Here is a 27,393-nt window from a genome sequence, read left to right on the forward strand (position 1 = left end):
TAAAAAAGTTCAAAAAAGGGGGGGGATTGTCATCTCGTTTGGGGTGCGATGGCTTCGAAGCCAAGCTCTCTGTGGCTCTCCGGGCGATGAAGATGCACAAGGGTCCCTTTTGGAAATCCCAGGCCTTTTATACAGTCTCTACATGGATGAGAGATCTTTCTCCTAAACTCCAAAGCCACAGCGAGGTCAAGGAGTTCAAGACTCTCCGATCAGGTGGGGGGCGGGGTCCTGTGGTGGGGGCGGGGCGAGGAAGGGCCATACGAAGCCCCGCCCCCAGGCCTGCCCTAGACCAGGGAGAGCTGAATGGGCGGGGAACCAAGTTAGGACGCTAGTAAGGTGAGGCTAGCATTGGGGTGGGCGTCCTAGATTGTGGGAGTCGAGTCCGCCTGAGATGGGAATGGGGGTTGGGATCTCGCAGGAGAAAAAGCGCAGATTCCTGGAGGGAAATGAAAGGCTGTGGTAGGGAAGAGAAGCCAAGTGGGCGGGGGGGGGGGGGGTGATGCGGAGAGGTAGGAATAGGCAGTGCTTTGGCTCACGCGCAGTAGGAACAAGCCCTGAGGACGCATGCGTAGTGGGAATCCCCTCGGAGGGTGGGAAGGGGGCGGCGTTTGGATCTTCCCAAGTTGGGAAGGTCGAGCGAGGGTAGCTAGCGAAGCTGAGACCCGGACCCTCAGAATCTTGGCCATGGGCTAGCCTGTCAGAAAGACCAGGCATGCTCCGCCAGAGGATGTGAAAGCCCTCTCCCTTCCCGGGCTCTGCCCCCAGGATGGCGATGTCTTCAAAGAAGCTTCAGGACCTAATCGAGGAGATTCGCGGGGCTGAGACCCAGGCCCAGGAGCAGGAGGTGATCCAGAGGGAATGTGCCCACATCCGGGCTTCCTTCCGCGATGGGGACCCTCTGCAGAGGCACCGCCAGCTGGCCAAACTGTTCTACGTCCACATGCTGGGCTACCCCGCCCACTTTGGACAGGTACTGGACAGGGTCACCTCCCTCCAGAGTTTGATCAGAAAGACTGGTCGGGCTAGGTCTCAGGCCCCTTCACCTATCTGCCCCGGATTTTTTCATTCTGCAGGCAATTTCTGAGCCCTCACAGCATGCACTGCAAACCTTCCCTATCATTGGAGTGGGCTGGCCTGAGCCCTTCATTCTCTGGCCAGCTGCTTTCGGGGTACCTCCTCCTTTCCCATCCTTCACGACTTTTAGTTCCCTGAAACTACCTACTAAGGCCTGAATCTCCTAAGCCTCTACTCTTGTTGAAGGGAGGGTGACGGAATATGGTGTCCCATGAGTTAATCTGGTGTTAGGAGATGCAACAGGGATGTTCTGGCTTCACCCCTGACCCTTCCTGGTCTGCCCCCTTCCCTATAGATGGAGTGACTGAAACTGATCGCCTCCCCCAGATTCACAGACAAGAGGGTGGGCTACCTGGGGGGCAATGCTTCTACTAGATGAGAGGCAAGATGCCCACCTGCTTATTACCAACAGCATCAAGAAGGGAGAGAGCTGGGGGTGGACCTGGGAATCACTTGCAATCAGGGAGATGGGAGAGTGGGGAACTGGAAAATCCTACCAGGCTGCCCAGAGTAGGTACTGGAAGGAATGGTATCCTCAGAGGCTCAAATTAAACTCCTCCCAAACCTTCAGTGACCTGAGCCAGGGGATTCAGCCAGGACCTGGCCACAGAGGTGGAGAAACTGCTCTTGCAGCCTAGCCCCTACGTGCACAAGATGAGGCAGCAGGATCCTTGGCCCTTCAGAAACTGCCCCCAACTTGCCATGAGGTAGAGGTGTGGGTCTATCTTGGTTGGCCCCTGCCCTGCTGAGCCCCGCGACCTCTGCAGGCTGTTCTGACTGCAGTGCATATGATCCGGAAGGCTCCTGAACTCTCCAGCATCTTCCTCCCACCTTGTGCCCAACTGCTCCATGAGCGCCACCACGGTAAGGACACAGGGCTCCCCATTCCCTGCCTCAGCTCTGGGTAGGGACTGAACAGGTGAAAATTGGGAAGGGAACACCAGCTCAGGAGAAGGGTAGCTGTGCACACACATGCAGAAGATTCGCCCTACCCTTGCACTATCCCATCATTCATTTTCCCCACCCTGACCCCAGGCATCCTGCTGGGCACGTTCACACTGATTACAGAGCACTGAGAGTGAAGCCCTGCAGCCCTCAAGCACTTTTGAAAGGTGGGCTGGTGAAAGGGCAAGCCATGGGTCAGGAAAGAGGGGCAGTGAGGGAGGGATGGGGCCAGAGCTTGAGAGGATGAAGAATGCCCAGACAAGGCTGTGACCCCCCCCCCCCCTTCAGGTGGTGCCCCAGATGGTGCAGATTCTCCGGACTCTGGTGCCGTTGGGATACTCCACAGAACACAGCATATCTGGAGTCAGCTACCCCTTCTTGCAGGTGGGCTGACTCCTCTGCTGTTGTCCTGGAACCCTGAGAACTTAGGAGTGAGACCACAGTCACCTTGCAGAGAACACTTTGACATAAACCAGTGTTTGGGCAGGAATATGGCAAGCCCAGGATTGCCCAGTTCATCCCAGGATGGTGGGAAGGGGGAGCTGAAGGTTAGAAAATTACATTTGGAAGCAATAAAGCCTACATGAAACTCCCTGGACTTCTCCCACCTCTGATCCACTCCCAGGACCCAGTGGACATGTGGAGGTGAGATGGAAGGACAGGGAAGTGAGAGGGAACCAGTCTGGCCCCTGAAAATGATGATCTCCTGAACACTGGATTTTTCTCCTCAGCCCCACAACTTCTTACCCTATGAACCCCTCTACCTTTCAACCTTTAACCCAACCTCAGATTCAGATACTTCGTCTGCTTCAGATTCGGGGCCAGAACCATGACGAGAGCAGTAAGACCATGAATGACTTGCTGGCTCAGGTGGGGTATTCGAGAGGAGGCATCAGTTTGGTGTGCAGTCCTGTAATTCCACCAGGCTGGGTGACCCTCCCATGAGCACTTGCCATGCTGCCCTATCATGTCTCTATTCCCCTCTGGACTGTGAACCCCTTGAGGGCATGGACACAGTCTATCTCACTCTGTCTATAGCCCAGAGCTCTGTCTGGACCCTGGCACATAATGGGGATTCAGGGAACCTTGTTGGATGGTTGTGGGATAGACAGAACACATGGTGGGGACCCTTCTGAGACACAAGGACAGAGCCCTGTGTGGATACATCTTCCTCTCCACCCACTCAGGTGGCTACTAACACAGATGCCAGCCAAAATGCGAGCAGTGCAGTCCTCTTTGAAACAGTGCTTTAGCATCATGGACATTCGCTCTGCAGCTGGCCTCCGGGTATCAGTCCCTATGCCCCTCCCATCATGGCCCCACCCACCCACCCCCAGCCAGGCCTACAGGTCCTGTGCTCTGGTTTCTCCCCTTTCCCATCCCATCATCCTAGGTCAAGTGATTCCCACTTCTGGATGAGCAGGTAACTCCTTCCTTGATTGTCCCCAATCTCTGCCTTTTATAGGTTTTAGCTGTCAACATTCTTGGCTGCTTCCTGCTCAACAGTGACAAGAACATTAGGTAATAGTCCCTGGGGTCTGGCTGGGTCTGTACCACTGAATCCCTGGCCCTCTATCCTCCTCCTAGAGTTTCCCAATTCACCTACCTCTTACCCTGTACACTGGGCTGGACGAGGCTGGGGGCTGTAGGCCATGGGTGTCATAGGGTCTCTCCCACCCTGACCAGGTATGTAGCCCTGATGTCATTGCTACGGCTGGTGCAGTCTGATCACAGCAGAGGCACTGGCCAACTGTACTGGAATGTCTATGGGAACCTGATGCTTCCCTTAGCCGGTGAGCAGGACTAGATGAACGGACAGACCAGAGGGCCTGGAATCAGGTGGCTAAGACTGAAGGCATCTTAAAGCAGCTGGAGCAAGGTGGCTAAGAGGGCAAGTGTCTGGGGAAGAGAAGAGCATGAGGCTGTGAAGTGGGGTGACCTGGGCTGCCCTGTATTTCTCCTGCCAGGCAGGCCCTGGAATTGAGCCTGACTCTGGTGAATAGCTCCAATGTGCAAGCCATGACACCGGAGCTGCAGGGCTTTTGGAGTCTTGCTTTCGTGAGCTATGGGCTGACTGTGCCTCAGGCATCCTGTTGACTGCAGAGAGGTGAGATGACAGGTGCTCAGGAGGCAGATGGGGTGGAATTTGGGGAGGGTCAGTGCCAGGACTGACGAGCCATATGTCCCTCAGATCTGCCCCAACTAAGGATGGCACATAGACGCCATCCTGCGCATTCTAACAACGGTGAGATGGGGACTGTTTTGAGAGAGCTGGATGGGAATGGGAAGGGTTCACACCATCTTGTCCACATGCACCCTCCCCCCCCAGTCCAGGCAGGTGCCCATGTGCGGGATGATGCAGTAGCCAACTTGACCCAGCTGATTGGGGGGCTCAGGAGCTACATGCCTACTCTGTGCACCGCCTCTACAGCGCTCTGGCAGAGGACATCTCCCAGGTACTATTCCCACCTGCCCAGACACTCCCCACCCACCCCACCATTCCTGGACCACCTACTCTCTACAACTGATCCCTAACTTTTTCCCTTGAGGTGCTACTGAGCTGAGATACTCTAGGATAGGACCCTGTTTTTATTTAGAACACCTGGGCTTCTGTGCTGACTGGTACCTACTGGCCACATAACCACTGATAATTCATTTAACTTTATGTTCTGTGCACTCAGCTATCTACCCTCCCTCCTTCCCAGAGCTGTTATGAGGATCAAATGAGAGATAAAATTTCTGTATGTATCAGGTTTAATTATTTACTTCCTAGTGAGCTAGCAGATGCCAGCCATCATCTCTAGCCCCCTTTTCCTTATTAACTAAGTAAGTAGTATGGGCAGAAACCATTCACTTCTTCCTCAAGGGAGGAATCTGAGAAATCTGCTTGCATCTGCGTGGCTAAGCCATGTAGTTCTGACACTTGGCCACCAGAGGGCAGTGGGAGCCCAGGTGCCAGGAGAGAGCCTGGGAACAAAACAGGCTGTTCCCTACACCAGGGCCCTTCCCTTTCCCCACTCCTTCAATTCCCACCATCTCTGCACTGCTTAAAGGGATGTTGCAACATCAGGATGTGGGGAAGGGACCAAGATACTGACCCAGTGGTGTTTCTTATCCCATGAAGCAACCACTGGTGCAGGTGGCCATCTGGTGCAACAAGGAGTATGGGGACCTCCTGCTGGAGGGGAGCTGTGAGGAAACTGAGCCCTTTCAGGTGAAGCCTGCACTGAGGGCACACTAAGGAGGGTCTTGTGAGGGGAGGCAGGCCTGGCCTTTGGGGTCACTGCCTTTGTCCACCCCTGAAGGTAGAGAAAGAGGAGGTGTTGACAACTGCTGGAAAAGGTACTGCAGTCCCATATGTCCCTGCCAGCCATTACAGGCTATGCCCTCACAGCCCTCATGAAGCTCAGTACCCGGTTCCATGGGGACAACAAGTAAGAAGTCTCAGTCTTTCCCACAGACCCTCTGCTTAGAGTCCCCAGCAAGAGATGTCCCTTCCCTGTGCCTACCAGTTCCTGAGTTCCTCTTAGACACGTACATCCCTGCTCTTCCCAATCCTTAGGTTTTTGTTTCTGAGCCAAGTATCTTGGGTATCTCCCTGTTCTATAGGGCCTATCCTTGCTCTGTCCTCTCCTGGAGCTGAAGGGCAAGGCAAACTCCCATACCACTCTGACACCACTCTGTGGTCCAGCTGCAACCGCCAGGTGGTGTCCATCTATGGGACCTGCCTAGATGTGGAGCTGCAGCAATGGGGCTGTGGAGTACAACCATGCCACCACAGCATGGGACCCAGATGCCCTTTCTGGGTACAAGGTTCTCATTCTCACCTGTGTTCTTCCTTATCCATTGAAGCTAAGCTGGCTCCCAATCCCCCTTGTTCATCTGAAAACCAGCAAGTACCCATCTTAGGAAACCAGAGGGGCCCTTCTCACCCATCATGTGCCCAGGGCTCTCTGTGTTCTTACTTCTCCACCTAGAGGGTATTCCAAGGAGACAATCCTGCCTTCCATCCTTTCATGGCTACTATCCTTGAAAAGATGCCTCTTATGGACCAAGGTGGTCCTCAGACTGAGGAGGCACAAGAAAGCAAAGCAGCAGCCCCTGTCCCCACAGAGCCCTAGGTGAGAAGATTGGAAGCCCTGGGGTGAACAAGAATTGGGTTGCTTCCATACCCAACCCTGACTGTTCTGCCTTTTTCCCCTAGGCCTCGAAACTCTTGGATCTATTAGATCTCCAGAATAGTGCTTCTGGGGATGCCCAGCACCCTCCCCCTCTGGACCCCTACCCAGGAGGTGCCTTCAAACACTTCCTTGACCTTCCCTGCACTCCTCCAGCCCTGGGTAAGCCTCAGCAAAGGGAAGATGTCTGAGAAGACTGCTCTTAGAGAAGGCAGGGTGGAAATGTGCTACTGCTGCTGCTTCTTAGGTTCAAATAACCTAAGAAGGACTAAGGTTCAAATAATCTCTTCCCTCCTATGTGTCCCCCATCCTATCCCCATCTCAGTAGGTAAAAGGGCTAATTAGACCATGCCAGTTCCATCCTGGACACCCTTCAATGTCTTCTGTTTGTTCCAAACTCCTTACCTTGGCCTACAGGGCCCTGCTTCTCCCCAGGCTCACCTCATACCCCTTCCCATTGTCCACTCTCCACTGATCCCTCTCAGCTCCTCAAACCCTCTAACCTCAAGCCTTTGGCATTTCTTGTTCTTTTTTCAAGGAATGGTCTTTCCCTACATTATTACATGACCAGCTTATTCTTACTTCTCAGGCCTCAGCTAAAATGTCAAATGCCTTCCATTAGCACCCCCATCTAGGTTAATTCTTTCCAGTTTCTCTCATATAGTTTATTCCCTTCATAGCACCTGATACAATCTTGATTATTTTGCTTGTTTTTTTCAATTAAAAAAACCAAAAACTTTATTTAGTTTTCAGGAAAATATAAGATGCTTGTAAACTAAATAAAATACAAAACAAAACAACTCAAATCTTAACAGTCTAAATGTTTTCCAAGACAGCATTTTCTGCAGACTAAAGAATACCATCCAAGTAATAAAGTACAAATAGAGAGTGGCAGGCCAAGGGACTGGGTCCCTTCCCCAAGGATGCTGCATTTTTATGATGAAAATTAAAAAAAAAAAAAAAACTATTTAAAATATTAGAAACAAGGAGATAGTTTAACATCACCAATGATCCTGCAGTATTTTTTTAGAACTCAAGTGATCCCCACTGAATCTGATGTCCTTTTCTCCAGTTTCTCTGCTGAGCAGGGAGAGGGCCTAATCCTGTGGAAGGACTCCTGAGCTTCTGGGTCCATTCTGACTCCACAGAGCCCACTAGGAGTTGTGAGGAGCTGAGTGGATACTATGAAGAATCCCCTAAAATTCTAGGGCCTGAGACACTCACTAATTCACATCCCCACCATGCAAAAAATTTCAATGTATCAGGGACCTGTCAATCATACTTGCCTTGCTCTGGAGTCTACCTTCCTGCAGACCTTTTGGGAACTGGCAGTGAAACCCATTTCCCATCCTGTGTCTGGAATTTTATAAAAACCTGTTGCAAACAACAAATTGTAAATTCAGGAATAGTGGCTCTGCTTACCCTTCTTTCTCTGAAACAAACTCTTACAAGAGCCGTGTGTGATTATAAGCCACTACAAAATGAAAGTATATACCCATGGATGAGTTGGTGTTTCTCCTGGTCTTCTAATCCAGCTCAGGGAGGCAGGCTCAGCAAACTGATTAACCATAAGCATCATCAACCATGAGAATAACTGGTATTAGAATAAGTGAAGCTTCCTTACTCCAGATCTGCTTGATGGAGTCTGGACCCCAAAGTTCCAGTTTGAAGATAGTGGGTCCCAACTGCATGGCCCATCGTGGTCACTGGGTCTCTAACTGGCTCAATTTGAGAGTCTGGCTCCAGACTGAACATTTAAGGGGAGGTGGGCAAAATCAGCTGGGAATGTGGGAGATGGGTGTATGCTCTGGAACCAAGGCTTCCAAACTGGGGAAAGACTGGTGACTGGTTTGCTGCTACTGAATGCTCTCCCCACTAAGTACAGCTGTCCTTGAGAACCTGCAAGGACCCAGTTTGTAGCCCCTTGAATAGCAATTTTCTCTGGTCAGCTTTTATATGGCTAAATTTGGAGGCTTTTCTAAAATTGCTTTGCCTGGACCCCTGGGTATTAGATCTCTAAATTTTCTCATCTGCTCTCTTTTCCATCCTGCACTGTTTTCTTGTTTGCTGTCTCCCTTCCTCCTCCCCACCCCCTCCCAGACTGAAAGCTCCAGTAGGGCAGGGACCTCATCTTTCCACTCTGTCACCCGTATCTTGAGTAGTACCTTTGTCATCTAATAGGTGCTTAACTGATTTTTTTTTCTTTAGCAGTTTTATTGAGATCTATTCACACATCATACAATCCACCCAAAGTACACACTCTCGACTGGTTTTTGTTGAATGAATGAACTTATTAGCTGCAGCCTGAATACCCTGAGTTGTCTCTCCCTACTCTAGCTCCCATCTCAAATCTCAAAAGTGTGTGAGCGCAAGGGACTACAGCTGAATCTGTCTTTTGTCCGACCTTTTGGAACCCCTAATTTGCTTTTAATCACTGCCACAGCCACCAACTCCTCAGGGATGATGTCACTCACTTCACCTGCCAGGCTGCTGTGCCCAATGACCTGGGCACTCCTGGAGAAGAGGCCACTAAGTAGAGGGGGTGGGCAAGAGAGAGAGATGGAAAGAGTGTAGTGTGCAGAGACAAGGACTTGGGCAATTATGGGAAAAGGATCTGGAACTATTGAGTGTGGAGGGGTTGTCTGAGCCCAGTGCGTACTGTGTTATGCCCACACCTCCTATGTTCAGAGTTTCCAACTGCAGCTACAGGCCCCCAGTGGGGATATGGTTACAGCTCGGGGTGGCCTTCCCATTACCCAGCTCCTCAGGATCCTCAATCCTAACAAGGTGACCTCCAGGAGCCCCCATGGATAAGATCCAAGGAAGGGAAAAGGCACAGGTGCTAACCCTGCTCTCTGCTTTCCTATTCCTAGGCCCTGCTGCGGGTTAAAGCTGCGCCTCACCTACAGTCACTTTGGTCAGTCAGTGCAGGAGATCTTTGAGGTGAACAATTTGCCTGTGGAGACAGGGCAGTAATGGGCTCAGGGACTCAGCCTCAATGCACAGCCTCAAGTCCTCTGTGCTCCAAACCAGGACTGCAGCAATTTGGCACCTATGCCTGAGGGCTACCAGCAGATGGCCCTTGCATCCCACTGCAAAAAACAGTTAGGGCTTCCCACCCTCTCCCTCAAATGATGAAAGCCCAATAAAACCTAAGGGGGAAACATATTTGGGGATATTTGAGGTAAAAAGTGTATACGAATAACAAGGAAAGAAGCTCAGAAAGTGTGTATCTTCCCCTGTTTCAACAAGGAGGGTTTTCTTTCTCCCCCTCGCTAGCCTTGGGAACAAATTTGCCCCTAAACTTCCACCAGACACATACTACCCTCTATGGACAGAGTAAGGCACAATCTAGGTTTCTAGGTTCCCACCCATTTCCCAAATCTGCTGTAACTCCCACACCCCAGGGCAGGGAAATCCCTGCTGCCTCCCCTCATCTCTAACTCAGCTGTAAGGCAGGTTAGGAGCCGCTGGCAGAATCAATGGCATCGACCAAGGAAGGGGGGTGGGGCGCAGCAAGGGATTTTCCTGTGCTTAACTACTGATCACAGCTAAGTGGAAATCCTATAAACACGAGCGGAAATCAATGGAGGCTGCTTAGCGGCTCGGGGAGAGGGGGCGGCCCACAGATTGCATCTGACGGGTGAGGGAGAGAAGGCAGTCACAGAGGGCTCGAGGAAGTACAGGTGAAGGAACAGGCAGAGGTGGAGAAAGACAGGAGTCACTGTCAAGCGGGAAGCCAGGGTAGGAGGCACAGTGAGCTCAGGAATGAACTCATTAGACCCAGAGCTCTCTTCTAACTCAGCAAGATGTCACCCCTAGCCCAGGCCACTGTCAGGATGTTGACTTCCCTGTGGCTTCTCTTTGGAGCTCTTCACTTCTAGCAGGTGCTGATAATCCTGGGGTCGGAAGCGCCGTAGATACACGATCAGCTTGGCTGGTGCTGTCTCCTGCTCTGACACACCTAAAGGCAGAGGATAGTGAGGGGCAAGCCAGACAGCCGTGAACATTTTGACTCTGCTCCCTGCCCACCAGCCAGGACCCAAAGTTCTTTGCAAGGCAACACTGGGATTCTGAGGGGCCACCCAACCAGCGTCCACCAGCCCACTCCATTACTGGCCTGTGGAAGTAGGGCCTAAAAGGGCCACTTCAGATGGGAGCAGGACTGGGATGCTGAGCATGAGCCTCTCCTCCAGCAAGGGTTCCATAAAGACAGAGGGTGTCTCAGTGTTAACTCAGTTTAGTTATTGCTCTTGTCTCCCTTTCTCCCTCCATCAAGATTAAAGTCTGTGGTGGTAATGAAGCACATGCAGAGATGCATGCACAGACAGAAACCAAGGGGTGTTGAAAGAAGGGAAGAAAAACAGCAATAGCTGTGGAAGGGATCCACATAGAATGGTGGCCTCAGCTGGTGTGAAGCTGCCCATTGCCAGTTTCTGGTGTCAGTGCCAGGCACTCAGCATATGGCAGGGAACTCAATGAATGCTTGCTGAGTAAGCAAAAACTACATTCAAGGTCTGTGAAGTCCCATGGGACACACCACCTCATACCTGTGTGGATGAACTGTCTATAAGGAAGCTAAGACTGGGAGCAGAAAAATCCAAAGCTTACATCATTGTCACACTAAATACAAGCTTCTTACCTTTTATTCAAAGCCTACAGAACAAATTAAATGAAGCTCCAGGTAATTGTACAAATGAGAGGATGGGGTTGGGGAGAAGGAAAGACTGAAGCAGGAAGAGACACAGAAACATGAAAAATGGAACTGAAGGATACTTGTAGAGTCTAGAAATATGAGATGGAGAACTAAATGAAGCAAAATGAATGGGATAAAGATTAGAGACACATGAAACGATTAAATCCAGATTGGACAGCAAGAGGGACCCAGATTTGATAGTCAACCCTAAGCAAACTGGATCCTCTTAGAGTATGTAGACAATTCTGGCAAAACAGAAATAACCCAGAGATCGTCCTCCATTATATGGTCTAAGGGGTGCATCTATAAGAGAAAAATGGGGAAGGGGGATGGCATGGTGGGGGGAAGGGGAGCTTTGTTCCTCACCAAGCAGGCTGCTGAGGCCGTGGACCTTCTCCAGGGCAGTTGGTACTTCAGCCTCCTCATGTACCAGGGCCTCCACCTCGCCCACAGCATAGCCAAAGTCAGCTGTGTCGAGGTCCACCCTGAGCGGCAGCTCTTCCTCAGTTCCCAAGAGCACCAGCTTCCAGGAACTCCGTGTAGTCACAAAACTAGCTACTTCTTGCAGCCTCAGTGGGCCCAGCACAGCAGCTACACCTCCAGCCCCTAGGACATCAGTGTCCAGGACCTCACAAAGCTGGGCCACAATTGCAAGTTCAACTGTGAGTTCCTTGTACTCAGTGTGGGATCCTGAGGGGCTTGCTGCCCCAGAACATTTAAGCTCCCATCCACTACCTTCTCGATGTCGCAGCCAGTTGTCAGCCCTCATGAGGCTCAGCTCAGGGGTGTCATAGTAGCTGTCTCGGAAGATGATCCGATGCTCCAGGGTGCCACCTAACTCCTGCAGCCGCTCCTCTGTGCCAGATCCTGGGACGAACTTCCGTTCAACCTCAATCAAACCTTGGGCCATGCTACCTGCAAATCAGTCAATCAACAAACATCTGCTAAAGTCCCAAGGATGCAAAGCCTGGTGCTTAGCACTGCAAGGCGACAGCAGTATGGACCCCAGCCCCAGAAGAATTTAGGAGGTACCCCCCCTCCCGTGTCCCGGGGCTCTCTGAGGGGGCTACAGCCCTTTCCCTTGCCTCAGTGATGGATGTCCCAGTCTTAATCTTTAAGGCTCCACTGTAACAACAGGACTCTAGTTGAATCCCTTTTTCGTTCTTGATGCTGTACTCAATCCAAAGGGCTCTCTAGAAAGCTGGCGGTGGAGCCATGTCCTCCCTTCAACGCCACCCCTCTAAACCTTGCTACCCCCAGGAAGCCGGTGGCTTACCGCTCCGGACGACCCCGCCCTTCCCCCTTGACAGTACCGGCTGGCGGAGCCTCGGGTCTCACCTCAAAGCCCGGGAACCACCCTCTTGCGGGACTCGGCGTTGGGGGAAGGGAGCCCACGCCACGCGAAGCATGCCGGGAGCAGTCCCTGGTTCCGGACCTTGGCCGACTCTTCACGCACCCGGCCGGTCCCAACGCTAGCGGCCATATTAGGCCCGATGTGGCAGCGCCGCTGGCAGGCCGGAGCCCAAGAGGTTATGGGGACCGAGACCCGCGCGGTCGATAGGGGAGCCAGCTCGTCACTTCTGCACTTTGCTCCTCATCCCCAAGCCGTCCTGACTCCGGGGGTCGGTCCGGGTTGCAGGCCTCAGGCTGAGCTGAGGCACCCTGAGGGCCCGGGTGCATGATGGGAGATGTAGTTCGAAAGGGAAACTTTTCCAAGTCTGCCCCCACTCGTCTCTATGGTGACAGAAAAGCTGCAATTAGTTCCCGCGGGACTCCCCCTAAGGCCGAGGTGGGGTTGCAAGGCGATGGGGAGGGTCGGGTGGAAGAAGCCGAAGCCCCAATTCTGTCTCCAATTCCTTCACTCCTTAGGCGGATGGGCCTGGATTAAAAGTCACTCACTCTAACGCTGTCCAGCAGTTATTTGAGGAGTTATAGCGACCCACTAAGTGCTGGCCAGTGGCATTGGACTGGGAAAAAAAAAAAGGATAACTCAGACCAATCCGGCTACTCTGCAGTTTCAGAGGGGATTTAATACATTCTGGCATGGGAAAGGAGAGGCCTTCTGTCAACAGAGGAAGTGTTATTTTTGGATGGGAATTAAAAACATGGTGGGATTTCAACATTTGGAAATTCAGATGGAGAAAGGAATAGCATGAGCGAAGGTCCAGAAGCTGGAGAGCACCTGGTCAGTGTGTAAATAGAAAAATATGAGACTGGAAATGCAACTGAGGGGCAGGTTGGCTGAAGCCTTGAGTGCTAGACTGAGAAGTGTGTCACTGAGATTCCAGCTGACCCTGAGGCTGTTGTCAGGAGTATGAGAGATACTCATGTTCATTTAAAATACAGTTAAGATGTGGAAGTGGCTTTTTGACTGCTTTGGGAATAAAAATAGAGAAGGCATCTTCTCCTTTCTCCTGAGGAATATGAGTACCTGGAGACCTTAAATTGCATGTCTGACACCCCCCACCCCGGCCATGTGAGGTAGCTTGCTCAGGAACAAGGGTTCTTGTAAATCCTTGGGCTCCCTTCTGTCTTGGGTGGGTAGTACCATATTCTCAACACTTGCCCTTTCTTTTTTTTTTTTTTATTTTTTATTTTTACGTGGGCACCCCCAGGTGCAGCTTGGTAAATGGAATCATTGTACTTGGAGTCAAATTTGGCACTCTGTTGGACTGGCTTGATCCAGTGTGACAAATTGCATATGGTTGCTCGCTACAAAGTTTTTGATAAACATCGAGTGGCAGAAGTTTAGTGGTGTTAACAATTAAGAGCTGAGCCTTATATTTAAACAATTAACCCGAATGGGGGTAAGATAAGTCCAGTCAGAAAAGTACTGTACGGGCTTGAGTAATGCAGGCCTATTTGCTGCTTCTTTACTGGGTGCCCAGTAGCGTGGGGAGCTCTGGGCTGAGTTTGTCCACACTTAGGGACTTCAGTGTGGTGTCTTCCAAGCACCCTTGCTTGGAACACTTGCCCTTTCTCCAGTATGGTTCTGGAACCATGTGGCCAGTGGGAAGCACTGTGGGGAGAAGGACACCGGTGTACTGTCATATCATCCTGAACATGGGATGTTTTGGATATATCCCACCTCTCCACTCTATAAAAAGTACCACCAGTCAGGGAAGGAAAGGCCCCTGCCCCTAGCTCTTCCTTCCCTGGCCTTACATTTTCATGCATCCTTTGCTTTCCAGTTTTGTTCCCGTGGGAAGAAGACCTGGTATCTTCCCTGAATTACAAGGGCCAATACAGTGGGGCACAGACAGCAGCTTAATGGAATGGAATGACTACAGACTTTGGATCTGGGGTTCACTCCTTGCTCCACCTTCCATTATGTTAGGCATTGGGCAAACTATTCTACCTCTTAAAACCTGTTTCCCATTGGTAAAATGTGGACTGCTTCACAGAATTATTTGCAAGGACACAAATGACAAACTATTTGGCACATATTACAGACTTAAAATGTGAGTTTCTTTCTCCTTCCTTTTTACCTCCGAACCTTCGGGTTTTTCTTTTTATTTCTTTTATTTCTTTTCTTACTAAGAGTAGTGGACTGTAGCGGCTACGGTGGACCCTGAAGCCAGACCATAAAGGTTTAAATTTTGATGCTGTCACCAAAGGTCTGTGACCTTGGGCCAGTTAACTTGTGCCTCGGTTTTCTCAACTGTAAAACGGGACTAATAGCTACCACTTAGGGTTGTGAGGATTAAATAAGTTGATATATGTAAAAGCACTTGAAACTATGCCTGTAAAGTCAACAAAATCCTAACAATTATTGATATTAGAATATAGGAGAGCACATGAGGCGATAAACAGAAGATGGGGACAAGGAGCCAGAATCTTCCCATGCTCTGGGGACTATATGACCACGTGGAGGAGACAGAAGCTCCGGGAGACTTCAGAGTAATTGCTGTGGAGAAGGTTCTAGTCCCCAATCAGAAGGGAGGGGGAATAATATAGTAGGAAGAAGGACAGGAAAAAAAAGAGAGCTATGCCTCCGGCGGCTCCGGGAAGGCAGAAGAAGCCAGGGTTTGCTCCAGCGCTTTTTGAAAACAAAACACATGGATGGCTTTTGTAGGCAAGAAGAGCAGGGAGAGACTTTAAAAGATCGTGCCGTCCTTCCAGGCCCTAGCTTGGGCCTGACGTCAGAGTCGACGACCCGCTCCCCGCCCCGCGTCCCGCGATGCGGCCGTTTCTCTCAGCTCGGTGCAGCTCGGTGCACCGCCTCACCACAGCAGGCGGACGCGGCACTCGGGGTCGGCGGGCAGGGACGGACGGACTACAGCTCCCGGCATGCGCCGCGGCGGGCGGGCCGCTGCACCTGCTCAGTGGGGCCGCCCCGGGCGCCTGGGTATTGATTATTCCATTGTGTGGGACGCCTCTGCTCCAGCCAGTGAATGAGGCGGAGGAGTGAGGGCGAAGAGGAGGAGGAGGAGGGCGAGGAGGAGGAGGAGGAGGAGGAGGAGGGCGAGGAGGAGGAGGAGGAGGAGGAGGAGGAGGAGGCAGGGAGCGAGCGAGTGCCCAGGGTGAATCAATGGAAACCCCCTCACGAAGCCGGGAAAACACTTCAGCCGCAGCCAAATAGCATTGATTATTTTCCTTCACTTCTCTCACCGCCGTGAATTTATTTATTTATTTTTTCCACCTCCGTCCCCGACGCCCCGGAGCGAGCGCTGGAGGGAGGGAGGAGGAGGGGAAAAAAAAAGGAATCAACACATCGGAGAAGTCCCTTCAAAGAGCGGCCCCCTCCCCTCCCTGCCTCGCGCTGCTCGGCGGCCGCGGTTCGACTCCCATCCCTGCTTCCAGCTGAGGTGTAAGTGCATCGATTTCCGATGCTACTGGGTTGGTTTGTTTTTTTTTTTTTTTTTCTCCTCTCCCTCTCTCTCTCCTTTCCTTCCTTGCTCTTTGGAAGCTTAAAACGGAGGGGAGAGGAGGCGCTCGAGACTGCCGCTGGAGAGGGCACTGCTGAGAGGGACGGGAAGGGGCTGGGGGAGGGGGCACGGATAGACGGACAGACCGAGAGCCCGGGGAAGAAGGAGGGGCAGGGGTGTGGGAGGAAGAGGGCGTGCGGGCGGGGATGGAGGGAAGACAGATGCAGGGGTGGAGGGTAAGACGGGAAAGGGAAAGGCATCGAGGCTGGACCAGGAGCCAGCCGGACAAACCGAGGGTAACTAAAGCTTAGACGGACCGCGCCGATCTGTGCGGGGAGCGGGGGGCACTGGAGGGAAGGGGAGGCCGCGTGAGTGCGGGGGCTTGGAGCTGTCAGACCGAAGGGGCCTGGTCTCGGAGGCCCCGGGTCGGCAGCGGGATGGGGGAAGAACCGCGGAAGGCGGACTGATAGATGAGATAGAGCGCTGGAGAGGGAGGGTTTGGGGAAATGAGGAGAACGTGGATAGCCTCAATCTTCGTTTTTGTCTTGAGCTTTTCTTTTCTTTTTTTTTTTTTTTTTGGTAAGGGTGCGAGTGGGTGAGGGAAGGCCACAGCCCCATTCAAGGTGAAGCATATCTGTCCGGGCCCCCCAACTCTCCAGCCACTCTCCCTGGCACTCTGGATAGCGCTGTCATTTTTGAGCACTCGACCACGCTTCTCCTTGCCTATTGGTTTTCCCATTCTTCACCCATCCATCTCCGGGTCTGTGTGTCAGTATTGCTGTGTAACCCTTCCCGTCCTAGTGATCCTCAACCTGTGTGTCCCTGTCACTATGTGTCAACCCCTGGCTGCCTGACTGTTCTGCCCATCTATGAGTCCACACCCTCACCTTCAGGATCTATATGAATATGTCAGGCTTTTTCAGGCTACTTTGGAGTTTGGAATCATGACTGTGATAGGCACTGGTCTGGGGCCAGAAAGAGTAGGGGAATGGAGCAGATGTGTCTCCCTCAAGGACTCTGGTGTTTTTTCACCGCCAGCCAGGACAGCCTTCTCTTCCACTACCACCAGAGAAGCTTTGGAACTTCCTAGCATTGTTGACTGTCCCTTTGCCATGTGCCTTTCTCCCCCATCAGGACCTCATCTTCTGTGTCATCGTTCTCTCCAGGAGCTTCCCACCACAAACCTCTTCCTTGCAGACTTAATTTTTCTCCCTTCCCCCACTTTACTATTGTGCCTTTTTTTCATTTCCCCACTTTCCTTCACCTCTTTTTTCCCCACCCCCACGTTCTCCCTTATTCTCCATCTTTGTTCCCACAGTCTGCCCTTTACCTGTCTGTTCTCTTTGGTCACCCAAGTTCCTTTTCTCCTTTATCCTCTTACCCAGTAATTTAACCCCAACAGCAGAAGGTGCTAGAGAGCAAAAGGCTGAGGGTGTATGATTTGTGAGGGCACATAAACAGGCCAAGAAATCAATTTAATAGACTTCCAGGGGTTTATAACCTCTTCATCAGTCAGCGTAGCGTCATTATGTCAGTTAACTGTCTACTCTGATTTTGTAAGGGGACATTCTCTAGGACTCTGAACTCCACCCTGCCTGGTCTCCCCTCAACCTTTGGTTCATTTTAGATTTCAGTTGCTTTTTCTTCGCTTTTCAGTTCACCTTCCTGGGCCCATCCTCTCCCTAGGCTGCTATTTTCATATCTGGATTCAGCATGATTCTTTACCAGGCAGATTTGTTTAGTATGATAGAAGCTATATTATGCAAGGACCAGGTTTATTCAGCCTAAGGAATGGTAAAGGTGGATAAAGGGTCTGAAGAGTTTACTTTGGTTTTAAGCCCATCATTGTTTCTAAACCTTAAGGAATTTGAAAGGGAAAAAAAGAAAGAGGTAGCTATGGACAGAAGATGGAAGATATCAGAGGTGAGCAGAATTACAGAAAGAGGAGGCTGGGTGCAACAAGCATAAAGAGCAGAGAAATGCATGGTAAAAATCTAGGTAGAGTGGAGGGCAGGGGAAGAACCAAAGGGGGATTAATGGAAAAAATGGAAGAATGAAATAAAACACAAGTTAATAGCTATAGAAAGGGAAAAAGAGAGAAATGCTAGAAGATTCTTAAAGAGGAGGTCACTGGAAAAAGCAGTATGAAATGAAGGGAAAGAGTGTCATTCAAAGAAGGTAAATGTATGGCAAAAGGAGGAGTGCTGAAGCAGATCAGAGCCGGCACCAAGCATGGTAGGGGTAAAGAGGAGAGAATGAGATATCAAAGGAAACAAATGCCTCTGGTGTGAGAGAGACACAGCGTGACGTTTGCAAAGACAGAGCTGCGGGAGGGGCGATTTGGAAAAAAGGCATAACAGGAATACCACAAGGCAAGGCCCCAAAAGAGAGAGATACCAAGCAAGGGGGAGAGAGAGAGCTCACTCGCAGAGGCATGAGATAAAGAGAGGGAAAGAGAACCTCACAAGCATTCATTTAATTGGTCTAATCACTCACTACACCACCAAAGGCCTTTGCACTTCATTCCCAAACCAGGAGATCATGAGCAAAGAGATGAAAATGAAGTAGAACTCCCATTTACTTTAACTGGCAGGAACTTGAATCTTCCTAGCCCCCTGAGAACCAAAGACCTCAAGCCTCTGATGTCATAAATTGCTGGTGTTGCCTTGGCAACCTGACAGGGTTCCTCCCTCCATGATGTCAGAGACAGCTGGTGTTACATTGAGACCTATACAGAAACAACTTGCTGCTTTGCTGGGGAGCTGTATCTCACGTATGGGGCCTGGGTCTAAGTCAAATCTATAGGATTCTTGGCTCTGGTAGCTTGACCTTGCCTCCCTGGAGCTCTTCTGAACTCAAATGATGTCCTGTCTGTGAGTTCACCAGAGCCTGAATAGAGTAAGAGGAACAAACCTCATGGGACAAGAGGCATTAAGAATGGGACATTAGGACTGAAAGGCAGGCGAAGAAGGAAGGAGAGAATGGGAAATCACAGTTACAGAATGTGGCAGGATAATGGCTTTGTGAAAGGGAGGAGAGTTACTAAAGATGTAAGATGAATCTAGCTCTGGGTTTAGGAATGGAGGTGACACTGGAGATGCAGAAGAAAGGAGATCAGAGCTGTATGGGAATGTGAAGTAATGCAGAAGTAGAGAAAAGGAAAGGGTTCTGAAATGCCAGAGGACACAGTGGCATTTGGCTGTAGAGGAAGGAAAAAAAGAGACATGGAGTTGGAAACTAAGCTGGATGAGAGACCCAGGGCTAGTCAGATAGCTAGTTCATCTGGTTTACAGTTATTTCGCAGCACCTAGCCAGGTGTCTGTCACACAGAAGATACTTAATAAATATCTATTGATCAAACATTGACTTAATAGGAAAAGAGTTGCCAACCTTTTTTCCCTCCTATTCCCCAGGTCTAAGTCTGTATAAATGGTCATGTTGGGAAACTAGAGGGAAGGGCTGGAAGGGAGTTAACCCAGTGACAGTGAGATCTGAGGCAGGGTGAGGAGAGACTGTGGGCTGGGGGCACACTTGGAGGCAGGACTGAATATGTGGGATGCTCTGGAGTAGTCTTTGAAGAGATAATGGGTGGAAAACATGAATGGAGCCCAAGGGGGAAGCTGCGGAGGAGGGTAGAGAAAGGAGGTGGTTTCCAAAAAAGGTTGAGCATTGCTTCCAAAGAGAGAGTTGGCAGGTTTAAATTGGAAGTAGCATCCCCACCCCATTCTCAATCATGAAACCACAACTGAATTGTTCATACCATATATACACTGATCACAAAAAAAAGAGTTCATAAGTCAATACCAGGCTATTCTAAACACCCTGTCCAAACCCAGACAATTACAAGGAAGTCAGGACTTTATCTACAGGGCCAAAAGGCCAAGGAAGACAGGTTACTGTTGCCCAGACCTTGAGGTAAGGAACCCTGCCTGTGAGGCAAGGCCTTGATGTCTGACTGGCTATTGTTGAATGACCCAAGAAGTATCTATCAAAAGAGCGAGAGACCAGAGGTGCAGAGTTCACCATAACTCTGAGTGAAATCTGAAGAAAGAGAGAGGTCTAAATACACAAATGGCATAAAGGAGAAAGATGCACCAAATCAAGGATCATATATAGTCAAACCTGTGGTGAAAAGCCAAAAAGATCCTAAATGGATTAAGAAATCTGGGAAAGAAGACCTGGAAAAGAGAACTGAGAGCCCTGGGGGAGAGTCTGGCGATAATGAGAAAGGCCAGGGCAACTGGAGAAGGTGCTAGTGGGAGGGGCCTGAAGGGAGGATAGTGGCAGCTATATGTACTGTCAGCGGCCGCCATGGACTTGAGCAACTCATATTTTGCAGCAGCCGACAGGCTGTCGACACAGCGGTCCTTTACCTCACTGTTAGAAACTCATTTCATTGATTTTTCCATCTTTCTTCTCTGGCTTCCATTACTAAGCTCAGTCATCCAACTACCCACTTTGCTAGAGCCCCTTGCCTCTCTGGGAGAAAGCCCCAGGGAACTGCCATCCCCTCCTCCTGTGCAGGCTGGTGAGACCAGGGTGAAAGATTTAGAGATAACTTCCAGTGCTCTAAAGTAATTCCCACTGGCTCTCAGTGTCCCCATCATGTAGGAATGGTCAGAGACCAGGGCTTCTGGTTGTTGAGGGTGCCTAGTTGAGTGGTGATGGGGCTTTGCTTTCCTGTCACCAAACTGTGCCACTACTTGTGGGTTGCATACACCTGCAGGAAAACATCTTTTTTCTAATTCTTACTGAGACAGCTCAGCACCCCTCAAAAATTGTTTTCAAAGTCTATTTTTGACTGCGTATACTTGCCTGGAGTGGGTCAAAGGAGAAAATAAGAGCCGTCCTCTGTTTGGGGAGTCGAAGGGGATTACATTCAAGTTTCTAGCCTTGGGAGGGTGGTAGAGCAGGGCGTTCACTGAAACGATGCATGCATGGGGGGGTCTGTGCAATTAGAAGGACATAGTTGGCATGGGGTGTGCAAGAGCTCTCAGCGGGGAAAAGGGTATGTTTGTAGTGTTTGTTCTTGTCTAGAATGCTGTATGTAAAGTCGGTGGGGCAGGATGAGTATAAGCCAGAAAATTTTACTTCATGTGTAGACATTTCCCTAGTGCCTTCTCCAGTCACAGCCAGCTACCCTCAGCCTCTCCCTTTGGGGCTGGGATTAGGTTAATGGTCAAGAGTCAATTGCCAGTCATTTGACTTCTTAGTGAAGGGAAGTAAAGTGTGGGATGAGAGTGTTAGATTTGTTCCCTGAGGAACTGGTGGGGTAAATATTTCCATCCTTAAATTTTTCATTCCTTGTTTTATCCAGTCTCAAGCCCACAGCCCTCTGCCTCTGCCTCTGTCTTCCTTTTTCTCTGGGTTTTATGAGGCTAAAAAAACCCAATGTGCCTTGGGTCTTGGGTATCTGAGTCTAGATTCTGTGACTTCTCTTGTCTTGTTGGCCTGTTGCTTCCATCTCAGTTGTCTCCCTTTCTACCCAGCCATCTCCTATGTTCTGCATCATTGGCTTGCTTGGGGCTTGAGTCACAGACACCTTTCTTCCTCCAACCTCCAGCTTCTTCAGTCTATGTGGTTCCCAAAACCTGGAGATAAATCCTGGTGCTTAAAGGAAAGAAGCACCTGCGATTAGGAAGAGAGAAAATCAGGAAGGGCAAAAGAAAAGAGGTTCAGAATAGATTGGGCAGATAGGAGGTGAGAGAAGAGGACACAGACTAAGTATGACAGAGATAGTGGGAGTGAAAGGTAAAACAAACAAACATGTGACTTAGGGATGGGAGAGAGCCCAGAGAAACAGCTACACATTAAATGAAAAGGGAAGGAGGACTGTAGGCAGTGAGGACTAAGAAAGAAATTGGAGAGGAAACAAGGAGACTGACCCCCTGCAGGGAAATGGAAGACAGCTGAGAAGGGGGGAAGACGAGTGGTTATGAGAGAGGCTTAAGGCAGAAAAGCCAAGCTGTGGTCTCAGCCTCTTTGTCAGTACTGAGTTCAAGCCATGCTGGCTTTGACCCTTATGGGAGGAACTGAAGTGGCAAATTAACGACGTTAATGAAGTCACTGCTCCTTGTTTGTCTTTGCTGGTTTCCCCTTGAGATTTGTCCTTTGGCCAGACGGGGCAATGCATGGGGGAGGGGCAGGACCGCAGCAGTGCCGGAGAGGGGTGGCGAGGTGGAAAAGAGGAAAGAGAAATGGAGATGTAGAGGACAAATAGATATGAGGAAGGAGAAGGGAGAGGGCAGTATGAACGGAAGAGGAGCCCAGGAATGGAGGAGGGGAGAGAGAAGGGAGACATGAAAAGACAAGGGAAGAGGAGAGAGAAGCAGAAAGGCAGAAAGGAAAAGAACAATGGAAACAGGATTAGGAAACCTGGGAGGAGGAGCAGATAAAAAGGAGGAAGAAAGAGAGGTAGAATAGGGAAATGGCGAGCTGGAGGGAAAAAACGTGGCCAAGGATGAAAAAGCTGCAGCTGTCGGGGCCAGTGGGCGGGGCTCATCTCCATCTCTAATGGCTGTGAAATGAGGTTAGCTCCATTAGAGGCTGCGAGAGTGTAACGAGATCACACTCATTAGGGCTGGGCCATCCCAGTAATTACCACCACCCCAAACACACCCGACAGCCGGGCCACTGAGCACAAACAGGCACACAGCAATGCACCCACATAGGACATCCTGCTGCTGAACGGGAAGCCCAGGGCCCACAAAGGGCCTGAGGGACTCAGGGAAACCCAGCCAGAGGCCCAAGAAAGAGCACCCTCAGTAATTTAAAAGAGTTGGTGGGATAAGGCTACACCCAGACCCTCAGCCACAGACACATACAATCAAAAAGCAATAAACACATAGACATACACCCCAATCAGGAAATAAGGCACATGGAGGAGTAATTATCCTTTTCATTTATTGATCGCTTACAAAGTACCAATCTCAGTAGCAATCATTTCAATTGACACAACTCCATGAGATACTATTCTCCATTCAATAAATGAGGAAACTGAGGCTTGGAGAATTTAAGTAACTCACCTAAGGTCATTTACATACTGGGAAATTGAACTAGAATTTGATTCCGGGTCTGTCTAACTCTAAAGGCTGTGTTTTAAAATAATACCGTACTGCTTATCTGATGAAGTTCATATGCTAATCTGGATACCTTTGTGTAGACTTTCATCTTTAAGAGACATTATCATATAACCCTGCCTATGCGTACTTGTCGTCTCTGTCTCCTAACCCATGCCCAGCCCTCTTCTTACACAAACACACAGAACCGATGGCCAAGGCCACTGCATAGACAATATGAACGGCACCCTCTGGAGTTGCATAAAGCTTGGGTCCTGTTCTGGCCCATCTTCTACTAGGAAACATACTAACTTGGAGACACCCATCTAACACCTTCAAGTTTGAGGAGGAGCATGACAGCACATATGCTCAAGGGAACACCAATAAGGGCAGAGTAACACACACAAACGCAAAGACCTTATTCAAAATGCAAACCAGCCAGAGTTCAGACTCTTACAAATTAACCCAGGAACAGAGGCACTGGGATCAGGCTACCTGAATTTCAATGTCGGCTCTAACTCTTTCGAAGTGGGACATCTTAAAAATTATTTAACCCCTCTAAGTCTGCTTCCACATTTGTAAAATGGGAATGAATAGCCATATCTATCTCATGAGGTTGTAGTGGAGGATTGGGTGATGTGATGCTTGCAAAGTGCTCAGCACAGTGTCTGGCAACATGGTAAGCATTCAAAAATGGTAGCTATTATTTATGCTGATGTTGTAATAATATTTAAATGGAGTGATTACATCACATGGATTCAAAGAAGAATCAAAAGAACAGAAAGATTTATTTACAGTCACCAATAATAGTATCCTTCTAAACAATTATAGAAGAATTGCATGAGATTTTTACAAAGTCAAGGAAGTCAAAGGTGTTCTACAGCGGTCCCCCCATGCCTGGATCAGATATGATCTTGAACATGAATTCAAGGTAACAACTTGCTGTTCCCCTCACTCGCAAAATGCTCAGATACAAGAAGGGTTCAGAGCTAGCTTCATGTATGTATCTAAAACTGAGATAAGTAAAACATGAGAACCTCTACTGAGTCCCTCCAGTGTACCTACAATATACTTCTATTCATTATCACACAGATTCATGTAACAGAATAGCTCCACACTTCTGTCCTAACACAGAATCTTCAAGGAGGATGCATGGACAAAGAGGCTCCTCACCAGGACACCCACTCCACTGGCAGTAGACACCCTACAGCACACACAACAAATCCATGCAAATGTGGATGTATGTTCAACATGATGGTTGTGGTTTTAGTCCACAACTTTCCTTCTACACTTGCCTACTCCCTACCCACCCCCTTCTTTTTCTGTCTCTTCTCCTGACACAATTCCCTTATACCCACCTTAAGAATCTTGCAAAGCATAAGACAGCCTGCTTGCTTCATCCCTCTTACTGGGGACAGGCAACCTACCCAGTCTGGTGCCAGAGCTGGGAGGCTTTGAAGAGATTAACTATTTACAAATGCAGATCAAGATCCAACATCTTCACCCTCTCCTTGCTTCCCAATCTCTCCCATTTTCTACCATTCTCTTCTTTGCCTTGACTATCTCTTAGCCACCTATAGATACTCCTTTTCCTACCCCTGTCTATCTCCAGAAACACTCTTTCCCTGCTATACACTCTGCCTCTCTCTCTTTCTCTCCATCAAAACTTGCACAAAGTAAGCACTCCGCAACATTTGTAGGATATTTGTAGAATAAAAATGGAGGAATATCACTGTTTTTGGCTTTTTTTTTTTAAGTATAGGAGGTGATATTTCGAGACAGAAAGTAGATTTAAGGCATGGAGAGGACATAATAGTTTTGATTCAGGTGTTGGCTGCTTCTGTGCTGTCTGGGTGTGAGCCTGGACCATGTTCAGTCTCTTCTCTGGGATAGTGGGGTTTTCTCAAGAAGGCCACATGAGACATGAACTCCCTGCTTGGTAGACTAAATTTAAATTATGTCTGCTTAAGAGTCTGCCCTTGATTGAAAACGAGCAGAAATTAGAGGATGAGTCCCAGCCAAGCAAGGGGCAAGGTAGAAGGAATTGCCAGCCTGTGCACTTTATTGGAGGAAATAGTCAAAAAAGAAGGAAAAGAACCTCACCGAACACCCAGTATATGCATTTTTTTTACGTGTTATCTCACCTGTTGTCATCTTCACAACACCCGAGTAAGGAAGGTATTATTATTCCATTTTTACACGTAAGGAATCTGAGACTCAATTAGTAGCTTACCAAGGTTACGCAAAGAGTGGTGGAGCCAGGCTTGAGCCTACTGTCAACATGAATCCAAAGCTCATGTTCTTCCACTGCCTTAAAAAGCAACAAAAAACTCATCAGTTAGAATTTGTTTGTTTGCTGTTTATACCAAACAACCCCCCTGTCCCTTGTGTGGGGCACATACATTCCATCTTTCCTGTTTCTCTTCCCCTTCTCTGCATAGCTGCTTCCTCTTGAAAGCAACAGCTTGAGACCAAAAGGGATGGAAGGCAAAGTGAGTAGGGAGGAGAGCAGTGCCTTAGGCAAGAATTTCAAAGCAAGGACAGAAAAGAGCCAAAAAATTCATCGCAGAGAAGGGAAAGGAGTAAGATGGGACAATTAGAAAAGTGAAAAATGTTTAGAAGGCTGTGATGTGGAAGTCATTGTATGTGAATTTGCAGCAAGCAGGTTGATGACCTCTCGTATCCTTTGACTTGACGAGGGATTTGTTTTTGGAGGGGAAGCAGGGAGAAGAGAGCCAATTCCTCCCTGCCAGGTCTGCCCTCTCCTTTGTGATGTCCCCTCTGTGACCACTAGGGTGCAGTAGTGTTTCTTTGTTCCTGCTAGTGGGCCAGAGGTGGGAGGGGGACCCTTTCCCAGTTGAGCCCAGGTCTTGCCGGTGACTGCTTTGCCTTCCGTTCTACCGGCCAACCTGAACCCAAGTCCCGGCCCTCATCAGCAAGGGACAGAATTCTCTCCTTCTTTGGGCCTCATGTTTTTTGGTTGTTCCTTTGCCCTTGCCCCTTTGGCTCTTACATTTTTCTAGTTCTTCAATTCTCACTGTTTCCCTTGTCTTACTTGGTCTCAGAGCCTATCTTTTCAGCTTTCCACCTGTTTCTGCAACTCCACATCTGAGCCATTCTCTTTGCCTCCATAGCACCTCTTTCCCTGTAGATTTATGGGTCCTAGAGTCTATGCCTCTTGGCTCCCTGGTTTCTAAGTAGACTCTGCTCTCTGAGCAGGGCATGCTCATCAAGAGGTATGAATTCTTATCCAGCTATTTCTGGGGTGCCTTTCTGCCCACCTCTTATGGAATATATTTGCAGTTCTGTGATTATGACTCAATATCTTGTTTGTTTGTGGAACAACAACTCCCTAGCTGAGGAAAGGACTCCCATCCTTCCTTATCATCTTTAGGAATAATATAAAGGTCTATAAAGAGTAAGAGGGCAGTACTGAAATAATCTCTCCTATTTCTCCATAGCTTTCTCTCCATCTTCTCGTTTTTCCTCTCCTCAACCTTGTGAGGTTAGGGGGTTGGAATGTAGGGGCAGCCAAAGGAGCTTTGGAGACTAGGAGCCCTTTTGGAGCTGGAAGAGTCATCTCAGGGGATAACTACACCCTCCGAACTCTCCACCCTCCCTTGGCTACAAGCCTGCCTCCTCCCAACCTCCTCAGTGGCAGCAGCCGTGTAATTTAAAGCTCTCTCTGTCGCCTCTAATGTGATCCTCTCGTTTTATTGACTCTCTCTGCCGTCTTTGGCGCCCCTTCACATCAATCTCCTCTCTAATCACATCGCCGCCACTGCCTTCTCTATCTCCCCTAACCCCTCTCCTCTTCATAGGCCCCCAGCTCTTGCCTCTACCCAGTTCTTTCCATCTGACTTTACCCCCACCCCCACTCTACACCTGATCACCTTCCTCCTTCCCTCTAGAGGCAGGAGCATCAGGACCTTTGAGGGGTTGCTTTCTCCCTTTAACCACATCTAAGGTGCACCCCAAGGGAGAGATGTTCTTAAAGAAAGCCAGAACAAAGGGGAGGAATGATAGTGTGTCTGAGGGAGAACAAGAATCTTGGCTTTAGTCCGGGGGTGGGGGGGCCTTTAGGCCTATCATCTGTTTGCATCATCTCCAGAAAGAAATGAAAATGGAATTGAAAGCAAGAAGAGCAAAGAAAGGGATATAGAGATTCAGAGAGGGAAGGAAGAAAAAAATGAGTTAGAGGGAAATGGAAGGAGGAAAAAAAAGTGAAAAAATAATTGCTGCAGCTAAAGGTTTGCAATAAATAGTAGGTGATGGGAAAAGCACCACGAAGATTGAAGGGGGAGGGAGAATCAGTGGCAGTGTGTATGGGGGGGGGTGGTATGCACTGAGGCAGAGATAAATTTGCAATTGAAATTCTTTCCTGGAGAGGAGGAGGAGGGGTAGGTTGGGAGGTGAGGAAGAGATTTGCAATTTTAAACAGCTGCTGACCTACCCTTGGCCCTGATCTGGGTCACACCCATAAACTGGCCAAAAGCGATGCTCCTTTGGTATTTAGATGGGAATCTGGTGTGTCTATTTCTAATCCTGGGAAGTGAAAGCTTTAGAGAGAGAAT

The 27,393-nt window shown here is 49.4% G+C and overlaps 3 protein-coding genes across 14 annotated transcripts in view; 2 read left to right on the forward strand and 1 right to left on the reverse strand.

Annotated features, from left to right (window-relative positions):
• The first annotated feature begins 604 nt into the window (after nt 1-604).
• Nucleotides 605-9,243, forward strand: AP1G2 (adaptor related protein complex 1 subunit gamma 2). The gene is given in 30 exon segments (XM_077127164.1): nt 605-970; nt 1,370-1,429; nt 1,431-1,574; nt 1,672-1,729; nt 1,840-2,186; nt 2,308-2,403; nt 2,809-2,889; nt 3,207-3,269; nt 3,271-3,306; nt 3,485-3,540; nt 3,706-3,749; nt 3,752-3,812; nt 3,987-4,060; nt 4,063-4,126; nt 4,211-4,224; nt 4,227-4,264; nt 4,354-4,408; nt 4,411-4,475; nt 5,144-5,233; nt 5,325-5,348; nt 5,350-5,453; nt 5,711-5,768; nt 5,770-5,832; nt 5,997-6,140; nt 6,224-6,359; nt 8,535-8,551; nt 8,553-8,652; nt 8,655-8,696; nt 8,884-8,994; nt 9,082-9,243. Coding segments are annotated over 30 exon segments (2,541 nt in total). The 5' UTR covers nt 605-766; the 3' UTR covers nt 9,174-9,243.
• On the reverse strand, nt 3,375-12,609 carry THTPA (thiamine triphosphatase). Of its 2 annotated transcripts, none has more exons than XM_077127162.1 (3): nt 12,232-12,609; nt 11,260-11,808; nt 3,375-10,161 (listed from the first exon to the last, which is right to left on the reverse strand). In XM_077127162.1, exons 2-3 carry the CDS (start codon nt 11,801-11,803, stop codon nt 10,016-10,018), a joined length of 690 nt encoding a protein of 229 aa, XP_076983277.1. In that variant the 5' UTR covers nt 11,804-11,808; nt 12,232-12,609; the 3' UTR covers nt 3,375-10,015. The 2 variants fall into 2 exon arrangements, with proteins under 2 accessions (XP_076983277.1, XP_076983278.1); XM_077127163.1 differs by having other exon boundaries at nt 12,170-12,609.
• Nucleotides 12,610-15,387: 2,778 nt separating this feature from the next.
• ZFHX2 (zinc finger homeobox 2) overlaps nt 15,388-27,393 on the forward strand; it is a 30,433-nt gene continuing 18,427 nt past the window's right edge. For 5 of the 11 annotated variants that reach the window (XM_077127150.1, XM_077127149.1, XM_077127157.1 and 2 more), the window contains exon 1: nt 17,806-18,659. The gene's annotated coding sequence lies outside the window, so the exon portion shown is untranslated. Of the gene's footprint in view, nt 15,704-17,805; nt 18,660-25,550; nt 27,084-27,393 lie in introns of those variants that run through there. The other 6 variants (XM_077127154.1, XM_077127152.1, XM_077127156.1 and 3 more) reach the window with 5 other exon arrangements.

The sequence above is a fragment of the Tamandua tetradactyla genome, chromosome 14 (genome assembly GCF_023851605.1).
Source record: "Tamandua tetradactyla isolate mTamTet1 chromosome 14, mTamTet1.pri, whole genome shotgun sequence".
Lineage (NCBI taxonomy): Eukaryota > Metazoa > Chordata > Mammalia > Pilosa > Myrmecophagidae > Tamandua > Tamandua tetradactyla.

Bases quoted from the DNA above. Each gene is read 5' to 3' on its own strand.
- THTPA (XM_077127162.1), bottom strand. From the start codon at position 11,803: ATGGCCCAAGGTTTGATTGAGGTTGAACGGAAGTTCGTCCCAGGATCT. The intron at 10,162-11,259 runs GTGAGGAACAAA...CTCTGCCTTTAG, and splicing joins CGGCCTCAGCAGCCTGCTTG to GTGTGTCAGAGCAGGAGACA.